At 33.3% G+C, this 27,920-nt stretch overlaps 1 protein-coding gene across 6 annotated transcripts in view; it reads left to right on the top strand.

Annotated features, from left to right (window-relative positions):
- The window catches only part of NOVA1 (NOVA alternative splicing regulator 1), a 139,571-nt gene that overhangs the window by 96,708 nt on the left and 14,943 nt on the right, over window positions 1-27,920 (top strand). For 5 of the 6 annotated variants that reach the window (XM_038138169.1, XM_038138174.1, XM_038138172.1 and 2 more), the window contains 2 exons: window positions 8,060-8,226; window positions 18,425-18,496. In XM_038138169.1, the coding sequence (XP_037994097.1) occupies window positions 8,060-8,226; window positions 18,425-18,496 (239 nt within the window). The remainder of the gene's footprint in view (window positions 1-8,059; window positions 8,227-18,424; window positions 18,497-27,920) is intronic. The other variant, XM_038138170.1, reaches the window with a different exon arrangement.

The raw sequence follows: 27,920 nt of genomic DNA, 5'->3' as shown, positions 1-27,920 counted from the left end.
TGAATCTATCTAAAAGTAGATGGGATGCACCGGATGTTCATGGACATCCCTGTCATTCTTAATCAGCTACATTGCTTAAGAGCATAAATTCTAGAATACCAAATTTCAGGGAGATTAATTCTATTCATATAAAAATCAACAGGACATGCTATAGAAGGGTTACAGTCTGGTGATCAGGAAGGAGCTGGGAAGACAAGGAAAGATAAGTGTGACATACCAAATGTTTGAGCAGTAATCAAAAACTCTTCTTACCTTCTTACCATATAAAATCTGAACTAGAGTCTGCTGGTGGGGAGCAATGGATTTAATTAAAAATACAGCACATAAAATCTACTAGGAGCAGAACATTGAATTAAACAGCTCCTAGAGATGAAAAAAGGAGGAGGTTGGTACAAAAAGAATGTGGTTTGTGTTTATATAGGCCTATTCTGGATGTATGCTATAATGACTACATCACAACGGGAGCTCATCCTGGTTTTGATAGACCACTCAGTCTGAAAGCAAAAGGTGTGTGTATCCTTGTCTCTCTCCTGATATTTCTGGACTACTATGCAGAATACTTCTAATGATACAGTTCCTATAGCATGTTTCTTTACATTTTATTCCTACTTGGAATTACTCTTGCCTCTAATGTTTGCCTTGAACACTATAGATAAAGGTGATTTCTTGCAGGTTCATGATGTAATTTAAAAAGCATTTGTTAGTAATAAGCACACTCTTGAAAAATCATGTTCCCCTGATCACTGTCAATGTTTACCTGCAATATAGGGGAAAAATATACATGCAGTCACAAATATTTTAATAGAATTTCTAATCTAGACTTTGAGTATGGCTCATTTACCTGAAGTTTGGTATTTGCTTCCTCTAAACAAATAAATGTCAATGATTGTATGATGTGATTTGATTTCTTGAGCAGCTCAGCTTATCCAGGAGGATTTTCCAAATCTTTCCACAGGCTTTTAAACCATGGAACCTGAGAAATATTTTTAAGGAGAAAAACTTCTTGGTTTCAGCTTGATTTCAGCTGTTAGCACTCTAAATTATAAATGTATCAGTTCCTACAGTTTCTCAGAGTACATATTTTGCTGTTTAAATGAATTGGGTTTTTCCCTTCGGTTGGTAATTGTCATGTAGGAGGCATTATGAACAAAGGTTCATATTGCTGTAACATAGTATAAAAGCAGTAATTGTAAAGTGAACATTACTTCGCAGGAAAAAATAGTCTCACACTCTTTTCTTAATAAAAAACTTCATTCCAGATATGTTGAAAAACATATGCTATTTCTTTTCTTTCTATTCTGTAGTCTCCTTCTAAAAATAAGGTCAGTTATTTTCTTTTTTCCAGCAGATATGGTCTTCTGGTAGTATTAATGTGGGCTTAGTTTTAATGAGTTTGAAAGATTTACTTATCATTGACTTCACATTTTCACCAAATTTCACTACTGTATTTTTAATAAATGTTTACTTATTTTGATGGCTACTGATAGGGAGAAAATAGTAATTCTGTGCAATATTCCAGGCACTGATAATCAAAAAAATACATGAAGAATCAAATTCTTGTATTCCATTATTGGAAAGTATCATAATGGTGAGCCCATTTCTTTTTGAAAAAAAAATCAAAAGTATATTGAAGTCCATCAATTATATTACCACTGTTAAGAAAAATTGAAGCAGATTGCTTTTTGTTAGCAGAGAGTACCATGCAATTTGGGGCTCATCAAAGCTCATGGGTTTTTTTTAGGGAGAAAATGTAAATAGCAACGATTTAATTAATTTATTTTGTATTTTGTTTAAATTCTATGTTTTATATTCCCATTTTTTATTGAAAATGGTTTGATGGACTCAGGTGGGTTTCGTTTGGTTTAACAGTAGTTCATTTGTTATAGATAATTTTACAAATAATATATTAAGACAAAAATTCCCATAAACAAAATAAATTTATGTATAGTGCTTCTGCCCATGGTTTGAGGGCTTTTTTATTTCCATTGATTTTGTTGTCCAAAAACATGCCTTCCCAAAGCATAGTTAGAGTACATTCACTTTCATTGCAGCCATTTGGGCATTCATTTGTACTCATACTTTCTCTGTGAGTGTTTCTCATCTAATTAACACTCCTACATAAAACCATAGAAAAAACCCCAAAAAGCTCTGCCCCTTTCCTTTGGCTTTGGAGACATTTACCACCTTTTGCAATGGAATCTTTATTTTTTATGAATAACTCTTAAACTCTTAAACAACTCTTAAGTTACAATCCTGTTTCTTGCACATGTCAGTATAGTAATAATAGTAATTCTTCATCTGTCTTTATGTAACTAAGTTTCTGGGATATCATCATCAAAGCTGTAGCTGATACCTAACAAAACAGTTTATATTAGAGGGATTGTTTGCTTTGTAAGATGACTCATCAACTCTTCTAAACCTTTAATAATGATGAGGTTTGAATTTTTTTAATTTCCATGCTTTCCCTCTCATATGGGAATAATCTGTTTCTTTAGTCATAACTACATTAAACCTGGATTCATGTAATCCAGTCTTGCTACCAAATCACAATGGATTGTAAACTTGTTTTCATGTAACTCTCAGGATTCATACATTTCATAAGTTTTGCAGAATTTTTTTAACTTGATCCACTTCAATATCTGAGTTCTAGTGAAAGTTGTCACTTATTCAATCACAGTAAGATAAGTTGGTATATATGTGGCTATGAATAGGTATGTGCACACATATGTGCACAGCTGTCCAGATGTCATACCTAAAAGATGTGTTACTAACCTGAGTTAAGTGGTCAGGTTCTTCTGCTAAAGGTGGTAAGGCTTTCTGTGAACACACCCTTATTTGTGTGAGTGTCCTGTGCAAGCAGCTCCAACGTTCTTTTGTCTGGATGAAAACAAGAGGAGAACATCAATGCCCTAGAATTTTAGAATTTCAACCAGCCCTTGTTTCCTCTTTCAGTTTGGGAAGTCTGGGATCATGAGGCTTTGCTTTGAGAGATGCCTTTCTGTCAGTGGGTAATATGGGTACGAACTCTGTGTTAAGACCAGGTAATTCTCTGTCAAGAAGCAAGGTAAAAAGAATAGCAGAGAGATAGGAACTGAAGGACAAAACTGTCCCGTTGAGATTTCTGTAACATTTCACATATCTGTGGGATGTTCTTATGTGTTGCATTTAAGGTTGTTCATTTTATCATTTATATGACAAAGTATTTTTGTAATATGTTATGTTGAAGATCCTGTGAGATACATTTTTATTTTATGACTTTCATTTTCCAAGGCTTTATGCAAATGTGCAGTGGAAGTGTTATATCCAAGAAAGAGTTTATGAGAATTTCATGTTCAGCAAGTTACTGACAATTTTTAGTTTGCTTGGGAATAGTGTCTAAGCACAGTCCTATTTTACCAAGGAGTTTGCAGGATCAGTTTTTGGCTGAATCAGTCTGTGTGGTGTTCCGTAGAATCCTTCTCTAACAGCTAGCTGATCATGGGTCACAAGAATACATGTATGGGATATTGGGTTTAGTAGAATGCTGTACTGGGAGTTGTCAAACAAAAAGCTTAATGTAAATGAGCAGATGAGAGACTGTACTGCAGCTTTCACTTAGTTAAGGTTTTAGCTTTGACTTCTCTCAGAGGTTCTCCCTTTTAGTATCAAAGAAATTGGCATGGTACACTGGAAAAGTACAAGAAGATTTAATTAGTGGATATATTGGGATTACCCTGGGCTGCTGTTGCATTGTGCTTTTTAGGGTTTCAAATAATCTTTTAAGATTGACGAAAAAGCCCAATGTAAAGTTTATAGGGTCATATAAATGCCAGAGATTTCTGAAAGGTACCATTCATTCCCCGAAACATTTCAGCTGAGAAATGCTTCTTATTTTCCAAAGATACAGAAGCACATTTAACATTTAGTGAGCATTTCTGTGAGTACAGAAGAACTCCTACACATTGAATCAGAGTCTTTAAGTAAGCGTTTTAAATTTTATTGGCAACCATGTATAGATGTGTGCCTGTTAAATACAGAAATACAAATATCAAAAGCATGAGGATCATTTAGCCTGTTGCATCTCCTGCCAATTATTCTAATGGCTGCTCTAAAAGCTCTATCAGTTGTCCAATAAGTAAATAACATTCTCAGAGAAAAATCATGGTCTGTTGTTTGGAAGTTCTTGAAAAAATTAGTGTGGTGTCCAAGGATGATCCTTTGTGAGCAGTAAAATTTTAGATAGCTACAAGAGGTAGGAGAAAAAATGAATTCTTAAAGTTCTTAAAAGTTATTGCAAGCCTGTTTATGTTTTAGTCCTAATATATTAGATGTCAAAAGAGTCTTTTGGCTATTTTCCCGTAAATTGTGTGATGCCTGGTAATGGTTTCACTTTTCCCTTTCTCATGGAACTGTAGAGAAAAAAGAAATATTCTGTATAATGCCATGTGAAAAAAAGGGCCCAAAAATGCCCCCCTCTAAACTTAACAAAATAAACTAAAAGAAAAACCAGATAAAGGTTTCCTTTTTTCTCTGATGGTTTTACAAATAAATTTTTGGTGTGTGTACAGGCAGGGTATTTTTGTGCAATTAGATGCAATTAGATTCTGCCTCCTATTTGATAAGAAGAAGTTAAAACCCACACAAGCAAATTGAATTTGCATTCTAATATAAGGGGAAAGAAACAGCACTGCACTTGCTGAAAAGTATTTTGAGTCCCTTGGAAAAATAAAACAAAAAACAAAAAAAACCAAATGATTGTAGAAACATCAGCAGCATGTTTTTAGATTTTTTCCAGTTTATAGCTACATTCAGATTTCTAATATGGATTTTGTTTTTATTGAACATGCATAAAAGCATTTTTCTGGGTTCATTTAATGTGCAGGAATGATGATCACCTATTCTGCATTTGCCATTATCTGTGTCAAAATTATTCTTCTCTTGTATATGTTTTGTATCTTCATATATTAAAGGCGGTGTACAATGCATGATCCTAGCACCTGAGTTGTAAATAATTTTTAAAAAGATAATAATTTTTAATGCTTACACAACATAAGTAAGGGCAGTGAGCTTTGATAGTTTGATTTGCTTTGTCAGCTATTTCAAAAATTATGTCTGTATTTTAAATACATATTTTGAAAATCATATGACAAAAAGTATATATATAGATGGCTGAGCTTTTGTTCACAGAAATGTGAAAAATGGATTGGATAAAACTGTTAACTGAAAATTATAAGCAATCTGGCACTTTAATTCATACACTAGAGAGCCTAAAAGCTCTTAAAATGACAGACATTTCACCAGTGTTAGTGATTCATAGGTTTATTTTTGCTATGGTCATGTAGTTTTCTTTTGCATAATTCTTGTAAATTATTGTACTCTAGTATCTGATACAGTTTGAAGGAATATGACAACATTTCTTCAAAAATATTAAGACATTCAAAACTGTATAGGTTTACAATTTCTCCACATTTTATAACTTTTAATTGTTTTTATGCACGTGACTATCAAAGCAAATGTGCAATTTCAAACTTTAGCTCTGTGTGAGATGTGTTTTTTGCACAATTTTATTTTTTCATGGGACAGTGATTTCTGCTACTACATCCTAGTTTAAACATACTGAAATGTAGCATGTTTGGTCTGTAGTATTACATACGGCATATTTTTTATTATGCAGCACCTTCTAAAATAACACAGACTGCAAAACACCCTTTAAGTCACTTAGCGTCAAGTCTGCCGCAATCGCTGTGTGGCACGGAGTGTTTTCCATTCAGGTTTTGACAGGAGCCGTCCCTGCTGAGTGCTCTCTGGATGAGCTCGGCTGGCTGGCCCGTAACCCGATCCGTGTGTTGTTCCCGTGTGTTGACTGCAGAGCCGGAGAACACTTGCATTAGCTGCATTGATCAGCCCACCTCGCATCCCATCGTTTAGGAGACAATTAATACTACCTTGTAAAGACTCCCCGGAGCATTTCCTTGGAGCTGGATTGTTTTACACAGAAACCACAGGCGATGTTTGCAAAAGGGGAGGAAGCCAAGTAGGAAAAAGAAAAAAGGCTTTAAGAAAGCTTTGTCTAGGAACCGAGTTTCATTTGCTGTGGTGACTTTCACTCGTGGCAGTCAAACTCCGTTTTCTGAGAAAGCTTTTGGAAAAGAAAATTAGCTGTATTTTGAAGCTAGGATTTGTTAAAAAGATGCTGTAAGAGGTCACAAAAATATTTTTAAAAGCTTCCTCTTGAGAAATATGTATTTGATTGGGAGACTTTTATAACTTGCAGTTAAGAGTGTGAACATTCTAATTTTAGATTAAGGATTACTAATCTGACATATTTTGAAATATTGGTTGACATGCTTTAATTCTAATATTAATTATTTTTAAAGAACATATTTTGATAGACAAAAAAAAGGTATCTTTCTTATTCTATCTTTTTTGCTGTAGTGCTTCCACCAGTGTTGAATTTCAGTATTGCCTGATATTTAAGATAAAAATCAGATTTTAACTATTTATGAATATGTTATCTTAAGAGCAGGCAAGGCTCTTAGTGTGCTTCTTGATCTTTAGGTAATAAAATATTTAATATTAGAGATCATCCACAGAAGCAGGTGAAGAGCATTAACTAATAAAACCCAACTTTTTTCTTGGAAATTCCTAAGGTTACCATACTGTTCTCTGTTAAAGTCGATGTTGCACTCTTATAAGGAGCATATCTTAAGACGATAAAAGCTGATTATATAAACATAAAATTGATAGGAAGGGAATTTTATGGAGAAGGTTGCTTACCACTCTGGTACATCAATCTGTGTGATTCCATGCAGGCTGTACAGTGGAAATGAGGCTAACCAACATGTGGTGAATTTCAAAAATTGTTGCGAACATGTTAGTATTTGCCACATCATTACATGGTCATTTTCATTTCCTTAGGTAAAGTGAATGAATTTTATGTGAGAAAAGATTAATTTGTGATCTTATATCAATAGTATTTACTAGGAGTATATAAATGAAAAATATTATTTATTTTTGTGCTAATTCCATGGCTCAGCTTTGTCATTTTGCTCCCCCTCTCAATAGTCTTGAAGCAAAATATGCACTGACATTGAAAAGAGATATGTATCTGGCTTATCTTTGCAACACAATCAGTATTATGGTATTACTATATTTTTAGAAATGCACCATTATGTTGATAGTTCATTTTATAATTGTCTTTTGTTAATAGAACTGTTCTACCCATATTTGAAGACAGCAGTGAGGTGATGAATATCAAAAAATCATGTATGTTGGAAGTGTTTTGAAAGTATGGATTATGTGAAATTTTAAAGCAGTTTTACTTGAGCGTGTAGGTTGTTTTATGTTGGTATTCCTGCAGAATGAAATTGGAAACTACAATATTCCTTTTTAAGTTGCTTTTGAGGGGTTTGGGGAGTTTTTTTCCAGCTCCTGTCAGATCTTCTTTTTCAAGTCAAAACTGATTTTCTGGAACCTATTTAAGTGGTTTGATATGTGGAATACAGAACATGGATTGTTTCAGTGAAGTGTCATACTCTTACCCTTAGGATTGGTACTGGGAGGTTTTATATTTGTTTAGTGAGGATGTATCAAATTATAATGCAATATGTAAAAGAGCCATTTTTTGCTATAAAGTTATATAAAATTGTCTAAAACCAGACTCATCACAAAAAAAAAAAAAGAAAAAAGTCAAGGACTTATTTTTCCACAGTTCTGCATCCATCTTCAGCCATCCTGCAGATGTTTTTAAATAAGAAATCAAAAGATAAGAACTAGTGTTGATTTTTTGTAGCACAAACAGAACAATTTCATTTTGGAAGAAGGTTATGAGTATTGTGACTGATGTTATCCAGGCTGACTTGGAAAGTTAGTGATTGTGGGATCTACACCAATAGTTGTTTACAATGCCTTCACATCATCAGTATGCTATCTTTCGAAAATCTCTCATTTGTACTTTTAGGGAGGTATTGCTCATTGGTTTTGCAGCATTGCCTTTGAGTGCCATCTTTGTGCCCTACCTGAAGCAGTTTGTAGGACCTTGAAGAATCCACACCATTCAGATGACTTTTGGTATTTGCAGGTACTACGGAGCGGGTGTGTCTGATCCAGGGAACAGTCGAAGCACTAAATGCAGTTCATGGCTTCATTGCAGAGAAGATTCGAGAAATGCCTCAGAATGTGGCCAAGACAGAGCCTGTCAGCATCCTACAGCCTCAGACCACTGTTAATCCAGACCGCATCAAACAAGTGAGTTTTTGCTTGGGAATAGAGAGTCACAGCAGCTCCTTAGAAGTCTTAAAGCTTTAGTGCTGGAAGGGGTAAACATAACATGTTCTTTAAGAAAATGTTGTTTTAGACTTTATTAACTTGCTTTGTACTTACATGTTCCATGTTTCTCAGCAGTTCTTTTAGACAGTGTTTTATAAATTCCAATGCCATGCTCTAATGTGTTTTTTCATAAACTTTTCTTTACTGTATAAGGTGATAATAGACCTCTAGGTCTTAGTTAAAGATTGCTGAATTTTTATCTTAATTGGTGAACCCTCTGTAAATCTGAAGTGTTACTAAAAATCACAGATTAACTGAATGTTCTCTACATTTATGTATATAAATAAAAGAAAAAACTTCTTTTTTAGACCCTAAATTACATAATTTAAAATCTTGCCTGTAAGAACTTGAAAACATAAGGATAATTTACTTGGGAAGTTTTTTACAATTTCGTTTTATGTTATTTTTGAACATCTTTTTGCCTATTTTTTAGTGGCTTCATTCAAAATCTTTGAGTACTGCAAAAACTATTTGCAAGCTATTATTGCCCTAGTTCTTTATTCTTTGATTTTCCATACGAATTTTAATTTTAAAAATTTTGCTCTGTAAGGAGAATGGGAAATATGCATCATAAGGATTTAAAGTTATTAGTAAAATTTTGTCTTGTCTCTCTATCCTGTAGAGGAAAGATTTTAGTTTCTTATCTATCCTATGTGGGATAAGATTGCTTTGTCCTTCTATGCTAGTAAGGTTCAGTTTCCTATAATTTGGTAACTGTGTACAATTATTTTACGTTGTATACAGTGAAATACACAGAAAGCTTATATAAAGATGTTTTTGAGCAGGATGAGTTTGCAACAGACTGCTTTAGATGGATGAAACTATGCATAAACCATTTATATGGATTCTAATATTTACTACTCTTCCTTTTTTTTCTGTGTGCGATGATTTTGCATACAAATTACTCTAGATAATTTATAAGAAAATATTAAAAAGAAAGCCCCCAATTTTATAAGATTAGTTTCTCATTTATTAGACGTGAAAATGATTATGCTTGAAAGATTAGAATCTGAAATTGATCTATATTTTGAGTGGCTTTTCTGCTGATAAAATATTGGATTTTATGCCAATATTTCTTAATCCAGTGGGAAATTAGTGTTCTCCACTGCAATAAAAAGTGTTTGTCCCCTTTTGAAATGAAATGAAGCTAGTTTTTTTATGTGAGTCAGGAAGATCCTGAGAAACTAGATTACAGATCTCTTTAGTGAAATGCCTAAATAATTACTCTCTTGTGTGTGAAGATGATATATCTTGTTGTCCACACTATTTCTTCAGAAAATATATTTGCAAAGTTGTTAAGGTTAGTTTTCTTTTATTTTGGGGCCTTGTTTTTTGTTTGGTTGGTTGATTTGGTTTGGTTGGTTGTTTAGTTGTTGCTGGTTTCTTTTTTCTTTTAATTTTTTTCCTCTTTTTTGAAAGTTTTTTTAGTTTGGGGTTTGTTGGCTTGAAATGTTAAGTTCACTTAAATTCTGGAGGGATGGATTAGTGAATGCAGTCACTGCTTATGAAGCTAAGACTAAAGTACAATGTATACTAGCTTTGCATCTTAAAATATACATATATTACTTTTTATACATACAGGTGCATAATATAATGTCAGATATTTGGGGATATGCATATGAATATGTTAAACAATTTTAACCACAATGAATTGCTTAAATTCTCTTTTAATGAGGCAATATCTGTTCATGATAAATTAATACACTATAAATATTGACTCAATCTAAAATTGACTCAAACCTAAAATCCATTATTTTTACCAAGAGATGAAATTGTTAGCTTAGTTCTTAGGTTGAATTTGGAGTGAATTAATCTGTCCTTCAGTGTCAGAGTATACTGTATCTTAATGAAATATATAATACCTTAAAATTTAAGCTAATAATATTTTATAACAGGTTGCCATGATTTAGAACTCCAGTGTTCTTATTTTCTTGAAACTCTAAATATGACAATTCTATTAAAATTATTAGTAAAATGTTAATACTAGTAATTCTGAATTTTTTAAAACAAGCTTTAGTATTTGTAATTTCTTCCTTTATGCAAAATTTTACATGGTTCTTCTGGTCTTAGAATGTTGCCCAAGAACACTGGCACACAAAGTATTACATTGCAGATTGAAGAAAATTTAAAGTTGATTTGAAATAAAAAATTTTACTTTCATTTAGGAACTCTGAAAATGTTTCAGTCAAAAAGAAGATGTAGTTATCTCCCCATGAATAAAGATACCAGTAGTTGAAGTCTTGCAAAGCCACTCATGTCTGTATGAGCATGCAGCTCTCATTTCTCTTTTGGAATTTCTCGGTCTTGGGCTGCTTTATCAACATTCACCCTAGGGAAGGGAGCTAAGAAAGAAAATTTCTGGGTATAGATTCAATGAAGAAAGGCAGTAAAGCCTTTGCTGACTACTTGAACTTCAGCATTTTCTGTCTTCTGGAAAGGCATGGAACACAGAGAGGCTGACTCTGGCCTGGCATCTCTCCTTACTAATGGAAATCACTGTCTGAATGTTCTGTCCCTTTAACTTCAGCTTTTTCAGCTGCAGAAGATTTGAAAGCAAATCAATGTGCTTCCTTTTGAGCCTTCTCCAGTTTGTTTTTTTTCGTCTCTCCTAATCATTTGGACTTATCGGTAGATACCAGGGAGTTCTCTCCTCCAAGTAGGTCTGATAGATGTTCAATTGACAAATGTTTGTATCTTTTATATCTACACAACATAGACAATCTCCGTGGATGTCAGCCATCTGCTATTTCTATAAGTATCATTAAACAATAACCGACTGGTTCCTATGCCTTTTTGTTCTCCAGAAACTGCTATGAGGATTTAGCCTCCTTTTTCTCTCTATTAATTAGTGTCATACAAACTCTTTCAAACCATATCATAACTCACCGGAACAAAAAACATGTTTTCATAAGAGATCATGAGCCTGAGCTGTTTAGCCTTTGTAATCAGCATCCAAAGCTTTAAATTTCACCTCTAAATTAATAGCAACTCTTATGAACAATTGAAAAGGCTGCTTAAATTGGTTTTATCACCTACTTCAGAAATTACTACAACTTTTTTTGCAGGCTAGTTGAATTTTCCTTCCAGCTTTTGGTTGTAGCAGGGAGCAGATGTTGTAGCAGCCTGTCCAGGAAGCACATGGAAACAGATATGGCCATTGCTGAACTGTGAATTTTATGGAAGGAAAGAGGACCTATCTTAAAGATAACAGTGCTTCAAGCAGGAGTTTGCACTGTTTGGCCTTCTGAGATCCCTTCCTACCTGAATGATTCTTTGATTCTATGAAATGTTTAGGTCTTTTAAAACATAGAAAAGGATTTAGAATTTCCTCCTTATGAATCAAGGAAGAAAACTTTAATGTTTAAATAAAAATTTCATGTATAGAACTTCCAATTAAAGCTTTCACTGGAACCACTTTCACTGGTTTCACAGCTTTTTCAATAGATAATTAATGTCTCATGAGTGAAACTTCTTCTTATTAATCATGGTCCCAGTTATTTTACTCAAAATCTACAAAAGTTATTGTCTAAACTCAAATTTGTAATTCCATGTTCCTCTATTGAAAAAACTGCTTTTACTCTGGAAATGTTGATTAACAAGAAGAAAACTTAATAATTTTTAAATAAAAACTTTTTCTTTCAAATGCCTATATAGAGCCTGGGTTTAAGAATACACAGCTGAAAATATTGACTTAACTGGAGAAGAAAGTTGTTGGTTTGGATTATGTGTTCTTGAGAATATAAAGGCTCAGTAGACTTCATAGAATCATGGAATGGTTTTAGTTGGAAGGCAAATTTAAGATCATCTAGATCCAACCCCTGTGCCAGGAGCACTAGACCAGGTTGCCTTATCCAACCTGGCTTTGAACAGTTCTGAGTATAGATCATCCACAGATTCTCTGGTCAACCTCTTCTAGTGCCTCACCACCATCACAGTAAGGCTTCCCCCTAATATCTAATCTAGACCTACCTGGTCCAGTTTAAAACCTCATCCCTTGTCCAGTCACTACTCTACCTGATAAAAAGTCTATCCCAATCTTTCCTACAGGCCCCCTTTAAGTGATGAAAGTCTGCTCTAGGGTCTCCAAGAAGCTTTCCTGTCTCTAGAATAAACAACGGCAATTCTCTCAGCCTGTCTTCATAGGAGAGGTGCTCCAGTCACTGATCATCTTTGTGGACCTATTCTGGATCTTCTCCAGCAGGTCCATGTCTCTTCTATCTTGAGAGCCCCAGAGGTAGATGCAGCACTGCAGGTGTAGTCTCACTAGAGCAGAGGGACAGAATCACTTCTCATCTTCCTAGACACACTTCTAGTGCAGCCTAGGGTGCAGTTTGCTTTCTGGCCTGTATGTGCACATTCCTAGACTGTATTCAGTTCTTAGTCCACCAATATGCTCAGATTCTTCCTTCCTTAGGAAACTTTCATTGGTTTCTTAAAAAGCCTATTCCTTCCAAGAAGCCTTTTTTTTTCTTTATCATCTGTTGAAGAAAAAAGTCTGTCACCTAGATGCATCTTACTAAACTGTAGAATATGAGAAAATTAAAGTTTTCAAACAAAAAATAAGTAGCTTCATAGATCACAGTGTCTTTTCATCTAGTTAAAAACTTCTCATGAACATTTTTTACTTGTGAACAGAGGTGAAAAATCACACCAGTTATCATTGTGCAAATTATAGTAAGATATGAAGGGGTCTTCACAAGTTGCAAGAACCAAAAAAAGCTATTTAGTTCTGTATGTTGAATCCAGTGGCAAAAGTTTAGTATTCCATAAAAATATGTGTACTCTATCCTGCCTCTCTTGTGCTTAATTCTGCTGGCAGATCACTAGTTTTATTTTCTGTTTTATTTCAGCAGTGTTGAATACAGTCTCAATATTTATGCAAAACTTTGTCTATGAATGCAGTCAACTTCGTAGCTGTTTATTAATTCTTCTGTGCTTCAAAAGTGGAATAAGAATGGAATATTTGTTGGGGGATGAACAGCAGCATTCAATTCACACAAATTTTCAGTAATGTTTTGGTTCTTCAGAAAATTCTTAAGTTCTCTCATACCTTCTGATGGCTTTGCAGTTTTGATGTATCTTTCTGTATCCCAAAGTATTCCAGAATGAAGAGGTAACCTTCTCTTCTGGAATGAATCTTGAACCCATATCTTATAGGATTTCTCATGGCTGTGCCTAGTTACATACTTCAGTTTACTGTTACTTCTAGGTAACAGCACCAGACCTTGTAGTAGTTCTGTGTTACTGTCACAAGTTTTGATGAACGAGGATGTCCTCATTCTTTTTTGTCCCTTTTACTATAATAGTAATTCTAAATTGTTGCTTTCATCCAGGGCTGCTCTGGTGTTCCAAATGGAACCTGGTGGTTTGCTTCAATCTTCTTATCCCTTCTTGTCTTTGATGAAACATGAGATAATCTTTCTTCATGATCATACTTAACCATACTTATTTCCTTTCTCAAAGTCAGGTTCCCAAGAGTTCATAAATACAGATGAGTTACCTCTTAGTCTTGTTGTATTTCCCTATGCACTGTCTCTTCTTCCACTCAAAAGCAAAACCAAATGCAGAGAGACTGAAATATAATCAAAATTTATTTTATTTGTTCTTTGCAGAAATGAAAAGATAGGAAAAAAAATAGGTCACTGAAGTCATCCAAATAGCCTTTTTATAGTCTGAATTGTAAGCAAATTACTAATCCTTGATTATTTCTTTATCCAAATTATATTTTTTGAAATGCGTTATATATTTATATAGTCATCTCCAAGATAAGAATCTTTTGGCAGAGTTACAAATTAAAGATCACAGCAGGTGTGAAGAAGACTCTGTTTAGCAATGCAGCAGTCTGTTATCTCTGATAGTGTTGAAAGTCTAATAAGTCAGTCTTGTAGATTGTTCAGAACAGTGAGGCCTCGCAGTTCTCTGTCTCTCATTTTAACTGCAGAAGTTCTTAAACTGTTTAATACAATTTTTTCAAAGATAACACCTTTTACTAAAGAGCATTAAAATATTGACTTAAGCAAATTAGTTTTATCACAGTAATTTCAGTGATTAAAAGCACCAATAGTAATATATGCAGGACTGAAACTCAGTATTAGGTTAGTCTTAATAGTTATTTACTGCAGGTAATGTTATTACCAAGATCTCGTTTGTTTGGCAAGCTCTGTAGTGAGAAACTAGAAAATGGTAAGCTGTAAATACAGTCTCACCTTCAGATTTAAATTATGTTTTTTCTATGCTTTCATGTCTGTAACCCTGTTTCAAATAATATTTCATTTTCTGCCTTTTCTTTCTAGTCCTAAATATATAAATATACTAGTAAGTACTGAGAGTTAATTTAATTGTCTCAGTACAGTTTTATTATTTATTACCTATGGTGTAAGTATTGAAATTTCTGTAATGTAAATATGTATGTAAGGGTGTCATAGTAATCAAAAGAGGACTCAGAGACGTTTTGAAACACCATGCAGATGGACTGTATGTAATCTATATTGCCATGGTACAGCTATATCTTCACTCTGTTAATCAAAACTATCAAGAATAGATGTGTGATGATTTGACCATATTTCTGCACACCCTTTAGTGTATTGTGCTCCCTGAGAGAAGTCTCTCACAGTATAGTCAGTGCTTGAGCACAAAAAATAATAATATTTTCTTGGACTTTCAGAAGATGCTACAACTCAAATATGACTTAAACAGAATTTTATTTCTAAAATTAGGCTCCTTTTTAAATACTTAAAATCTGTTTTCTCCAATACATATTCTAGAAGGGTAAAGTCGGAACAAACACACTGTAACCTGTAACTCATTAATTGTCTCATAAGTAGTAGGAAAGGTAATAGTATTTAAGAAAACAGAAAAGTTTAATTTCATCATGGCTTGGATTATACTATTCAAGAAACACCTTAAAAACCACTCTGCAAGTTTTAGAAGTGGTGTGTGGTAGAAATTCTAACTTTTTTTTTCTATAATATCAGTAGTCAACCTGCAATTTCAGGAAATCCTCAATTACCGTATAGAAGTAGCAGACTCAAAAATTGAAACGTGTAATGTAAATTCATCTTACAATTTCTAACCTGTTTATACATCTCATTGTCAGAAACCTAACTACTAAATTTGAGTGCTTGCCTAATGCAAAAGATTTGCCAGTTTAAAAGCAAAACCGGAAAACACTCTATGCTGCCTAATAAGTCAGAATATTGAGTTCTATCCAACTTTCTTTAAGGAGCAATTTTGCCGAAAAGTTTCTGCAAAGCAATTGAGACTGTATAATACTTATCAGCCAGTGAAAATTCAATACAAACTCCAAATGCCTGTCTCTGGTGGGGACTTTTTATTGTTTGAAAAGTCGCTTTGTAAAGTTATTTTGATATGAGAGAAATAAATAGGTGTATCTTCAGAATTATATGGAAGCTTGAAAAGAGATTAAGTCTTACAAAACACTGTCAATCATTTTATACGTATAGGTGTATGTGTGTGTATATACACATACACACATATATATATATATAAAAAACTAAAAGTAGTTATGTCAATAAAAAGTGTAAGAGAGATCAAGCCTCAAATACAAACAACCTGATATACAAAGGAAAAAAGCACCAAAAACACAAGACAAAAAATAATTCTTTTCAGTATTTAGCCTTTTTTAATAAAAGGTGTTTCTCATAGTTGATTCTTGTTCATTAATATAGTCTTCGCTTTTAAATTTATTAATCTCTTTTTTTCCATTGTATTTTAAGCAGGCTTTTGCTAAAATAAATAATGAAATGCTTCTACTTAGTAGATGTTATAGTTCAACAGTGACCTGAAATGGTTATCGTCACTCCTTTTTTCATCATGGCCATATATTTCTGCGCTTTAGGGAGAGTGATATGAATTGAAATCTGAGATGTTTCCAGTTTCTTAAATCATCTGTGGTATCAGTGATTGTCACTATCCAGTGTTGAAGTGTTCTACATATTTCCCTATAAATCCACTAGTTAAGTTTGATAACAACTGTGAAGAACAAACTATTTTTTTCCTTTTAATAAGTAACAGCATACCAAAACAACATATAGTACCATATGTGCTAGTTAGCAGTGGTGTTGATAACACAAACTATCAGTTTTCTGAAATATTTTAGTCAAAATATATTAGATTTTTTTTTCTTTTGGGGATTTCAGGATGCAAGTTTAATACTTAGCTACAATAAAGAAAACCTATTGGGACAATAAACAATTCTCCATTCTTTTTGGTTGGGATTTTTGTTTTGTTTTGGAGGGGTTTTTTTTGTGGTTTTTTTTCCTGTTTAGCCTTAAATGATAAAAATAAGTTCATTGCAATTTCAGACTTTAGTAAGAGAAATATTGCTTCTTCTCACTAAAATCAGAAGTATAATTCTATATCTGAACAAGCTTAGCTGTGCACTACTGTGGAATCAGACACATCTTTTGCTAAATAATTAAATAATTCTAGCCCCTCACAAATGGACCCCTCATAATGGTCCCATGTTTGGTACATAAAGACATGGGAGAATCCTTTATAATTGCCTTGATTTTTACAATGTGGGGTGCCTGCTGGCCAATAGCAGTTTGCCAAGCTGCATATTTTTTATAAGGTCCTATACATGATAGTATTTTCTACATAATCATCATGAAAGAGTCACAGTTGATGCCTAAACTGTTTTTATGTATTTTTATTGCTTTACAATGAGTAACCAGTTGGAAGCACAAAATAGGGATCTGTTTCTTCAGGTTTTATTTTTCCTGTTTTGACTGCCTGTTTATGTACAAACTATGAAAAATGGATCTTCATACTGTTTAACATTCATCTAAAATATTTGTGTGTGCATATGTACAAGCCCATATTTTGCTAATACACAACTTTATGCATTCACAGTGTCCCAGCTTTCTCATATGCATTAAGAATTTTAGTGCAAAAGTATGTATACCTATTTTATGAGGGACTGTCAATGATTGTAAGTAACAGAACTGCTGAAAGTGTGAAATTTTGCTTTATTTATTTCTAAATAGCTTTGGTTAGTAACTATATGAGCATATGATAAATTCCATTGTATAGCACTTTAACACTTATTTCTTGACATAAAAATAGTGTAATTTTTGATATATTTTAATATTTATATATTGCAAAGATGTCACAAACATGCTTTGAATAAGTATTGTATGTTATGTTTTGAAAATTGGAATTTTACTTTTTTACTACATTTATAAAAAGAATAGAAGTATTTTTCTGTCACGATCAAATACTTTTAAAGGAGAAATGTGTATAGAAAATTTTTAAACAGAGCAGTGCTTTTTTAATATGTTCACGAATTAATGTTTAAGCGTATGTATATTATTTAGAAAAGATGATCAATAAATATGACTCTTAATTCTTTTTTGTGTTTATTTTGAACACAGAACCATAATAAGCTATTGACCTTTGCTCACTAAATGAACGTTTTTAACACTAATCATAAATATTTTGTAGTTATTTGTTATGAAGGTATTAGTTGCATGTTCATCCATCGTGAGATTGATGCTTACATTTTTTCACCTGCTTCTAGATTAAAAAAGATCAATGAATATTTTAGCAGTTAGAATATTGCCAGAAACTCGGTAGCTTCAGCGTAACTGTTGTAAGGTATGGAACACAGTTTGCTGGCTATAAGTCCTTACCGTACAATGGTGCTTTAAAAAGTGCCAGAGTAAATGTCTCTTAACTTCTTTCAGACATTGGCCCTGTTTCTTCATAGACTGATAACTGTTTCTAGTGTGCTCATTGAACTTGCTGGAATTTTTGTTTACTTATAGTCTTCATTTTCCCCAAGAGGAGGAGAGAGGAAAGAATATATTCCTCATGTGGTCAGCATATTTTTGAGTATTTATGTGAGTTCACCATCTTGATTTCAAGTCATGAATTTGTTTTTACATGCATAAGCATGCATATTTACATGCATTATTTATCCAATTGACTTTAAATTCCATTAAGTTCCAATGAGTAGGAGAAAGATTTTTTTGTCTTAGGCATTTTTATTTCTTTTAATTTTCTAGTTATGTTATTTTGTTGGTTTATTTATTTTCTTAACTGTTCAGTCTAAGGCTTGTAAAGGTGATTTGCTCCTGAACTGCTTTGTTCCCAGACATTGCCATCTTCCCCAACTACCACCAAGTCCTCTCCATCTGATCCCATGACCACCTCCAGAGCCAATCAGGTACAGTATCATCCTACCATCTACACCATACTTTTCACGGGTGACAGCTTGCAAACTGGAGAAAAAGCTATGGTGGGTTAAGGATTTATTCGTTCATTCACATATATACACCCATAACCATAGATATCTAACTCTTGTTAGAAATTGGTGAAGTGAATGGAAAATATCTTGCTTCTTTTAATTTATTTTGGTGGGTTTCATTAAAATCTCTGATGAAAGCAAAGTATATTTTAAAATAGTTGGGTTGCTTTTTTTTTTTTTCCATTTGATAAATTGCAAGGATACAAAACTGGTGTGTTTGTAGACAGAGTTACTCTTGTTTTATATATGTTTGTGTATATATGCACACACGTATTTTCTTCCTGGATCAGTTTTAAATTATAATAGAATTACCTCTAAACCCATGCTTAAATAGCTGGAATTTAACCCAGCAATGACAAACAGACTTCTTTATTGCAGAATTTTGAAATATGTTTGTGGACAGTAACATAGGGGCATTATTTAAATATAAAAGTATTTTAAATGAAAATTTATTGATGAAGAATGAAGTAAAATTAAATCTCTCTAAAAACATGCTAAACACATCTAAGTAAGTTTAATTCATATCATATTTTTAAATGCATAAACTGTCCTTTTAGCAACATGTTAATTCTACTCATTTATTTTTATTTTAACTGGAAAACTCCATGTCCAGTTGATTGTGTCCACAAATTATCATATTATCTTCATCTTCCCTATAAAAATTGTAAAAAACTGCTACATACCATGTTTTTAGAACTTATTCATGCTTTAAAATACCTTATTTATTTTTGATGTACTGTTAATGTATTTTGTGTTCGAGGAATGTAAGTATTTAGTATATGCTAAGAGTTCCCGCAGTCTGTTTCAGTTAGCTGAATGTTGCTATCAGATCTTGCATAAATAACATCAAATATGAGAAAAGTTTACTTCACAAGCTAATTTCCCCTGAAAGTTAACACTGTTATTAATTACTGATTCTGTGATATTTTTGAACTGCTTGGAACTTGATGGTGTATGAACAAACAATTTCACATGAACGGAAGCATATTAGAGCATTATACCTTTGATCAACACATGACATTTATTGAAGGGGATGTCAAATACAGAAAGTAATGGAATTCAGAAAGAAATTGTATAGATAGAGGAACTACTAAGAAAAATATAGGTTGTGATATCCTTGACTTCAACTTGAAAGCCTTCTTCATCAGCCTGCTTCCATTCCAGCAACAGTTACTTGGCTTCATCTTCATTAAATGACAAAGATGAAATCTTTGCCAACACCTAGGGATGTTTTATGAGCTCTGTTCATATGAGCTCTTTTATTCTCTCTCTCTCTTAATTTTAGTATTTTGTTTATTTTAATTAGTAGGTTTTGAAAATGAGTGCAGCGATTGTTTTTTAAAGGGTTCTTACTATTTTTCTTTTCTTTCACTTTTTTTTTTTATTATAAGTATATCCTGATGATCATTATTTAGAGAAAAAGAAGTGCTTTTATTTACAGTATATACAATTTGAGCATGTTAATTAGCATAAGAGAAGCACCTCCTTTGCATCTGTTCTGTGAATTTTATGTTATCAGAATTATAGTGTAGTGTATAAACTTTAAATGACCTTTCAATAGCTAAAAATACCTATGTTTATAGAAAGTTGTTCTATGAGAATATTGTCAAGTAATATAGCTAAATTCACAAGCTAAGTGACATGTATGCTTTGTGTCGTGTCTGTATCCCAAATTACATATTTTAATGCATTTTATTCATAACCTGTGTTCAATTCAGTTTTCATAGGAGTAATCAAGACCTTTTTTGAACAGCATCAGAACTGTATATATGAAGAAGAGTAATGAGTTCCTTAATTGACTTTTGGAACCGCTTTTATTAACTATTGAAACTTGTACAGGTTTATGATTATTTTCTAGTGATTTCTAGCCATTCCAGCAGAAAGCACAAAGCACATGATAAGGCAATTAAGGCCTTTCTGTTCATTCTGGTGATAAGTGATGTCACTGGCAATTGTTCCCAGGCTGTAGTGGTGATTAGCATTCAGCACCAGGGTATCCACAAGTATCTGCACTGCGGCTGCCACATGGAAATAGGTTCCAACACAATCATCTCAAACCTGTCGGCAGCCACGCGAACACCCAACCGGAGAGTATCAGAGAACAATAGTAAATAGTAAATGTAAACGTTTGTTTTGATGTATGGCTGTGTAAGATGGCTCTCAATAGAAAATAACCATTCAGGTATGGGTTTGCTCACAAGATGGTACATTATGATAACATGAGAGAGCTTAGTTAACTGGATGTCAGGAAAGTCAGTGTTAAGGTGTAAGATGAACTCACAGCGCACTGTGTTGTGTGGATAAGGTAGATATTAGGCTTAAGATCATTCAATTTTATGTAATGTAATCATGAGAAGATGATGTTTTATGTTAAAGATTAGAAAAGTGATTAAGCAAACTTTAAACATAATTTTATGCTGGGTTGCTGTTTGAGTGAGATTTTTAAGCTGGGTTGGAGGACTCCCCCATAAGTCATTGCAATTAGAGAATTGTCCAGTCTGTGCTTTGATGAGAACAGCTAATGTGAGCCTTGTGCTGTACAAGCATGTCAGTTGTGTTCCCCTGACAGAGGATTTCTGAACAATTTCTAGACACGCTTTTTAATACAAGAAGAAAATAGCTCTGCCAACAGAGGTCAGAGGAAGCTAGGCAGGAAATCTGGCTTGTATTAGATCTTCCTTTTAATGACTCACTTTGCCTCCATTCAGATGAGGTCATAACTCCTTTGTAAGGCAGTTTCAGCTTTTGATGAATTGTTTTTGGAAAAATCCAGTGTTCGTGAACTATTTGTTTTATGATTCTCAAGGAGAGGATAGTCTCTAAAAATGCCTTATCTAGTGGAAGAAAAGTTTCTTTAGAAGTGTCATGTTTTGCATTATACTGAGTTGCCTTGGGTCCAACAGAAACCTCTCCACTGGAAGTGTTTTTCTCTTTAGTTCTTTGTTCCAGGAAGTTATACATCTGTCAGTATTATTCTTGTAAATGTCTTTATTTTTTCAGTGGAACTTCCTTGGACCTTTATTCACATTAAAAATCCATACACTGCAAACTTCCCAAGGAAGAAAGAACCAAAGAGGCAATAGAATTAGAGGCAATAGAATTTTCAATAACATTTTTTCCCCGCTCCTGTCTGCCTATTGCTGAAACTAACTCAATCTTTCTATACTTTTAGATTAAAAGCTTCTGTATTACACCCTCACAAGCTTGGTCAGCTTTGTATATAGCCAAACACTGATAGACATATAGGTACAGCAGTGAAACTGTTCTGCTGATGCCCCTGGAGCTGGCAGAATTTAGCTTTACTTTTATTTACCAGGAGGAGGAAATAAATTTGACTTCTCCAAAGTACACTTCAAGAGGTAATTTGTTCTCCAAAGTGATAAATAATGCACTAAACATCATATAGAACATGCTTGCTTTTCCTCTGTAGAACCCAGTAAAGGTACAAGTTTTAATTATTATTTTAACAGTTGACTTTAGATGATTAGTATTTCTATAATTAAACTGTTTACATGTTTTTATTCATTTACAAGATTATTTTTTCTTTTTATTTGCCTGCTTTACTGATGTCACTCTAATTTTAGAGGGAGAAACACATGAAGCTAAGTTTTTATTTTTCCTTTGCCTATTTGATGTATACCTGTAAAGGACACTTGCATGTCTCCTTATCCAGTCCTCCCTTTCTCCATGAAATTGGTAGCACTGCTGACCTTTGCTACTGGCTTAAGAGAATAAAAGGGCCAAAACACACATTCACACTTATTAGTGAGTCAGGAGAGTAATGGGTAGGAGTCCTTTTTCCTTGCCTTACAATTTAGATAGGCTTAATCTTAGCAATAAAATAGGATTTATCATAGCAAATTTTGAGTCATTTACTTACTATATAAACCTTTTATTTTTACTTTTTTAAATGCACTATTTTTCCCATGGCATTTGTATTTTTTACAATTATACCTTCAATTTGGCTGCTTTGTTATTGCACCTGAAAATTTTATTTTATCATTTAGTACAATGTAATATAAATTTTTTGGAGTGCAGATAGGTATAGATTTTGTTCATTCAGTTCTCAGGTTTGTTTTTTTTGTTTGAGCATTTCTAGCTCATCTTGTTGCTGCAATATCTGTAATAAATAATACTTTTCAACCTTTTCACATGATGGGACTGAGCCAGTGTTCTTGGAACTGCCTGTACTCAGCAGGTACAGCACAAGCATATGGCTATTAAAATCTTGGTATTTGGAATTTATGCTTTTGGCTTATATTGCCTCTTTATTTTATGCAAAGTCTATAGCTTGAAATGTGATATAAAAGTACACATATAAATAGAGATTGGGAGATGAATTGGTATTGTAATGATTGATGCACCCAATCTCCCTCTCTGACTTTAAAGAACCACCCTATCCCTGTTTGCAAAATGCTTGCAGAAGTTTCATCTTTTCATTCCTCACAGAAAGGTAGAATCTGAAAATAAAGGCAGTAAAGCAAGCTGACAGCTTTTAAAGGGTTGATGAACTCATATTTGACATATAACTTCTTGTGGGAGGTGGAGGAAGAAATAGGAAATAAATCTTTGTTTCAGTCTTCTGTCATCATTAGGACATGGATTTTTAAAATATGTATAATAACCAGCTTCAAATTATATTTTTTTATCAGTACTTTAATCTTAATGCTCAAATACTGAGTTTCAATGATGATCCCAGGATACTCAATAGCCATCGCAGGTCAGTGAGGTATTATCTCAATTTGCCTTTGAACTTTGACATGAGGCGTATTTAAGATGTAGTGTCTTGGATATTTTAACTGTAATATTAATCTATTTTTGTTTCCCTGATTTTAATGTCAACTTTTAGGGTAGTGTTGAGAAAATCTGTATTATTTTGAGGTCTTCCACATATTGACTAATGCTAGATGGGTTACTTGATCTTTCCAAATCTCAGTACTGTGTATTAAAAATCAAAGTCAATATAAAATTATTTGCCATTCTTATAAAAGGGGCTATAGAATTAAAAATGTGGTATAACTTTAATTGGATTACTAAGAATATTTGCTATGGTAATTCTCTGAGATAACAATTTGACCTTTTGTCAACCAATATGATTCATCACTGATAAATACGACCATTTCATTTACATCCAGATGATGCTGTCAGTGGTCTACAATACAAACCTAATATTCTGTTTGAAAGAGACTTTATCTAATAGACAGTGTTTTATATGGACCATGACTAAATTATTTAGTGAACCAACTTGTTTTAGTTTAATAAGACAGAGTTCCTTTTTTTGATTACAAGGTGCCTATGGCACACTGTGGATAGCACATAATAAATGATGTTTGAGATTGTATATGTAAAAAAGGCTAGGAAGAATTACTCTCATGTTTGTGTGAGAGGATTCCAGTAGAGGTTTCGGTGGTTTAAATGTAACCTTTCCTGCTTCTATACAGCTGGAATCCTTCATTTAATGTCTAAACTCTAAACAGAATTAACCTACCCTCCATGGACTAACTGTAGACTTTCTTCTGGTCCTCATGTTAACACATTACTTGTAACATATTTATTTTGTCCTTTAACCATTTTTCCCAATGTATTTATTTTGTCCTTTAACCATTTTCCAGTATTTTGCAGTATCTGAGCTCAGTCCTTGTTTGCATTGTTTCCTTTAGGATACATATTTAAATTATATAAAATGTTTAAACTATTTAAAAAATATTGCAAATAGTTTGGGGATTTTACTTTTCTTATTGTCTGTTTAAATTTTTCTCTTTGGGACAAGTATGTAGGTAATAATTTGGGTTCATACTCCATACTCATTTCCTTTTTTTCTCTCCCACTGCACAACAGTTATAGGGGTTGCTGTTTACTGTTCCTGTCTTAAATGTAGGAGAAATGTCAGGAACCTTCCTGAGAAATGGGGAAAGAGGTAGATTGTTACTGCTAAGTCTCTGAAAAATACTGGCATGTCATTCATAGGATGTCATAAATGACCTGCCAGTTTCAGTCCTGTAAGTAAAAATGTGATTCCATGTTCTTGTATCTTGTTTGAATTTTATGCTTGATAATAATTAGAATCACTTAGTTTCCTATTTCATCCTCCCTTCAAAAAGATATCTGTTCTCAGTGTAATGAACAGAATTACTATTCCCTTCTATTGAAATGGATAAATGTCTTAAATCAATATCTCCTCATATTTTAAACTCTACCTGGTTGTTAGATTTTTTTGGTTGTTTTTCCCCCATAGATAAAAATCCAAAGGTAAGAAACAAAACAAAAGAAAACCCCCACATATAAAAGCAAAGCTTATAAAAATAAATAAAAAATAGAAAAAGAGAAAGTCTGTTTTTATGAAGATTTAGATGGTTTAGAAAACATAAAAATCTTACTGTGACGTTATGAAGCCTGCTTTTGATTCAAATAATTTATTTTTAAATCATTATTGCTTCAGTTAAGATGCTGAGATCATTAATGTTTAAAGTACACTTATGACTTTCATGGGATTTATTCCCTTTAAAATATTTTGTAGTGAACAGGTAAAACAATAATGCTTTTTTGGATTGAATGCATTCTGTTTAGACTGCTAGGGTTATCATCTTGTTTTATTTGAGTTGTTAAGAGTTCAAAAAGTCTCTCACTTGATTTAAAATATTCTTTCATTTATGAATATATGTAGATATGATATATAGGTTTTGGCATTTTTTCATGTCCCCATACTAAGAAAAGGTCCTATCTGCTTAGGAAAACACATTTTTCTCTTTGTCAAAATATGATAAAGGTTTTCAAATGTCCTTTGCCAAGGGGTGTTTAATTTCTTCATGTTCTGTGTTCCTTTTTAGGTATAATTCCTTTATCAATACAAAATTAAAAGGAATGTTTCAAAATTCCAAATAATATCCATGTTCACGTTCCATCCCAAATAAGCTAGAGTGAAAGTTGGCAACATATTACTCTGTGATCTAACCGAGGTTAGCTGAGACTTTGAGTTCTTAATACTCAGATTTAGTTTGGTAGATGTACTGTTTCATTCAAAACTGCTATTGGGTGAAAAATCCAGCCATATTCTCAGGTGTACAAGCAAAGAGTCACTAAGTGCTTTCTTCGTTGTTTGAACCACCCAGAGAAAGCAGAAGAGCAGAGCTATTTCCAGAATGTAAATCTGGATGACTGTATTGTTGTTTCTCTACTGCATAATCAGTCAGTAAAGGTTTGACTCCAAGTTTTCAATTATTTGGAATTTAATTTAGTGGCTTTTAGGGAGTTCAGAATTTATATGATCAAGAGTTGTATGATAATGTGGAAATAAACACTGAGCCAGTAGAGCTTACTGTTGCACCAGGACAGATCCTTTACAGCAGACTGTAATGTAGAAAAGACGATACCGTGTTTTTTCTGTCAGGTGTTATGTTGAGTGAGGCATGATTAGGCCTGGCCCTAGAGGATCCTGCTGGTTAGTTAATTGGGGTTTTTGTGCTACCTGAAATATTTTCATTTTCACAAGCTGTTTGTAGATATAGTGCCTACACTTTGCTAGGCTAGGCAGACTGCTATATGCATTGTCTGTCTTCTGCATGCTTTGAGAACTCATCAGATGGTGAGAAGTCATAGATAGATGTGAGACAAACCCACCAATTATACTAGGTCTCTGCCTGATTTGAGTGAAAAAGAAGTGTTCTTTGTATATAAATCATGGCAGCAGGTTGTTGAATTTCACTATAGAGAGTAAGATGTCGAAGGTTTTTCGTTTTCCAGAGGTTAGCTGCAGCTGTTGGGAACTTTGCCTGCACCCTAGATTTCAGATAGTCTATATTGAAACAATATGTAACTTCATCTTATTCAGTAGTATTATCCCCTAGTTTTGGGCTTGTGGATATTTTCACGTTTGTTGATTTGGGTTTGGTTTTGGATGTTTGGATTGGGTTTGTTGGTTGGTTAGTTGGGTTTTTTTCCCTGAAAGCAAATTAGACCTCCTGCAAGTAGCAGCAGATATTAAGAGGCATGGTTTGCAAATAGTGGATCAATTGGATTATTGTCCCTCTAAGTCTAAGGGTTCACTGGTCTGTGACCTGCCAGTGATTTACATTTGAATCTTTGCAGCCTTGAAGAGTATTAGTCTGGGGGCACAGAGGGTCTGCTGCCTGTTTCATGTTCTGTTTTCCCCTGCTTCTTAAATGGCACCTCAGTGAATGCATCCTTAGAGATCAAAGTTTTGCTGGACTATTTCCCCCCTTGCCCCCTTACATTATCAAACAATAATACACTTCTACATGATAAATTACTCAATCAAGTGAACTTACTACCTGTGATTTGGATGGGGTTAGAAAAATATGGTTGGGATTTTTATTTCTTTAAAGCCTCTGGAAGCCTGCAGATCCACTGCTGTGTAAATTCTTCTTTCATATTTTTAAGTAGCATAGTACATGAGCTCAGTGCTTCTTAGCTTCTTATGATTATCTTTATTGTCCACTTAAAAAACTTAAAAATGCAGTGAGAATTGATTAAATTTACTCTCTTAGCAGTAATTGTAGTAACCGTGATAATAAATTAACAGCTGCCCCCTACCCATGAGATACTGAAATGCAGTCTCCGTGTGGGCTCTTTTAAAGTGTTGCACTTAGGGAATTAAACTGGTTTATGAAATAGATTAGACTATGATTAATGGCATTCTATAATAAAAAGTAATGAAATAAAATACAATACCTTAAAATCTGCAGACCTGTGCACATGTATAATTAAGTGATGCAGAAAAAAAGAAAAATCAAGTAAAAAGATGATCATTTCCTTGCAGAAAATTTGTTCATTAGAATAAATATTAAATGTTTAATAAAACTGTAAATATAGTCTAGAACCAGTATTATCACATTGTTTTACGAACAGAAGGAAATAACAGTTGTTTGTTCAAGACAGGTTGCATTTCACTTGTATTCCAGCAATTAAGAGGGTGTTTTATAGAAATTTCTACTTTAATTATGTCATAGGTAATTAGATAATAAATGATACACATTATATTACCAGTCACAGAAAAGACTGATTGGCTGGACACAATGTGTGTGTGTACACTCTGATGCTTGTCTTTACTGCATCCAATTTCAAAGTAAACTGTAAGTTACGCCTGCCTGACATTAATAGGAACTCAGGTGAATCAGGGTAAGATAAGGAGTAGATTGCAGCTTTGATAGATGAAAGTTATGTTTTGAAAACTGAATTTATATGATATTTAAATAATTAATAATACATTTATGCATTTATTATACGTACGCAGAGGATTGCATTGAGTATTTGTTAAATAGAAAAAAGGGACAAATGTATTGTGAAATCAAAAAGGGTTAGTAAATCTATTGATTTCCTCACCTTC

The sequence above is a fragment of the Motacilla alba genome, chromosome 5 (genome assembly GCF_015832195.1).
Source record: "Motacilla alba alba isolate MOTALB_02 chromosome 5, Motacilla_alba_V1.0_pri, whole genome shotgun sequence".
In the NCBI taxonomy this organism is placed as follows: Eukaryota; Metazoa; Chordata; class Aves; order Passeriformes; family Motacillidae; genus Motacilla; species Motacilla alba.
The sequence above is the reverse complement of the archived record's forward strand: the minus strand, read 5'-3'. Positions and strand labels throughout refer to the sequence as shown.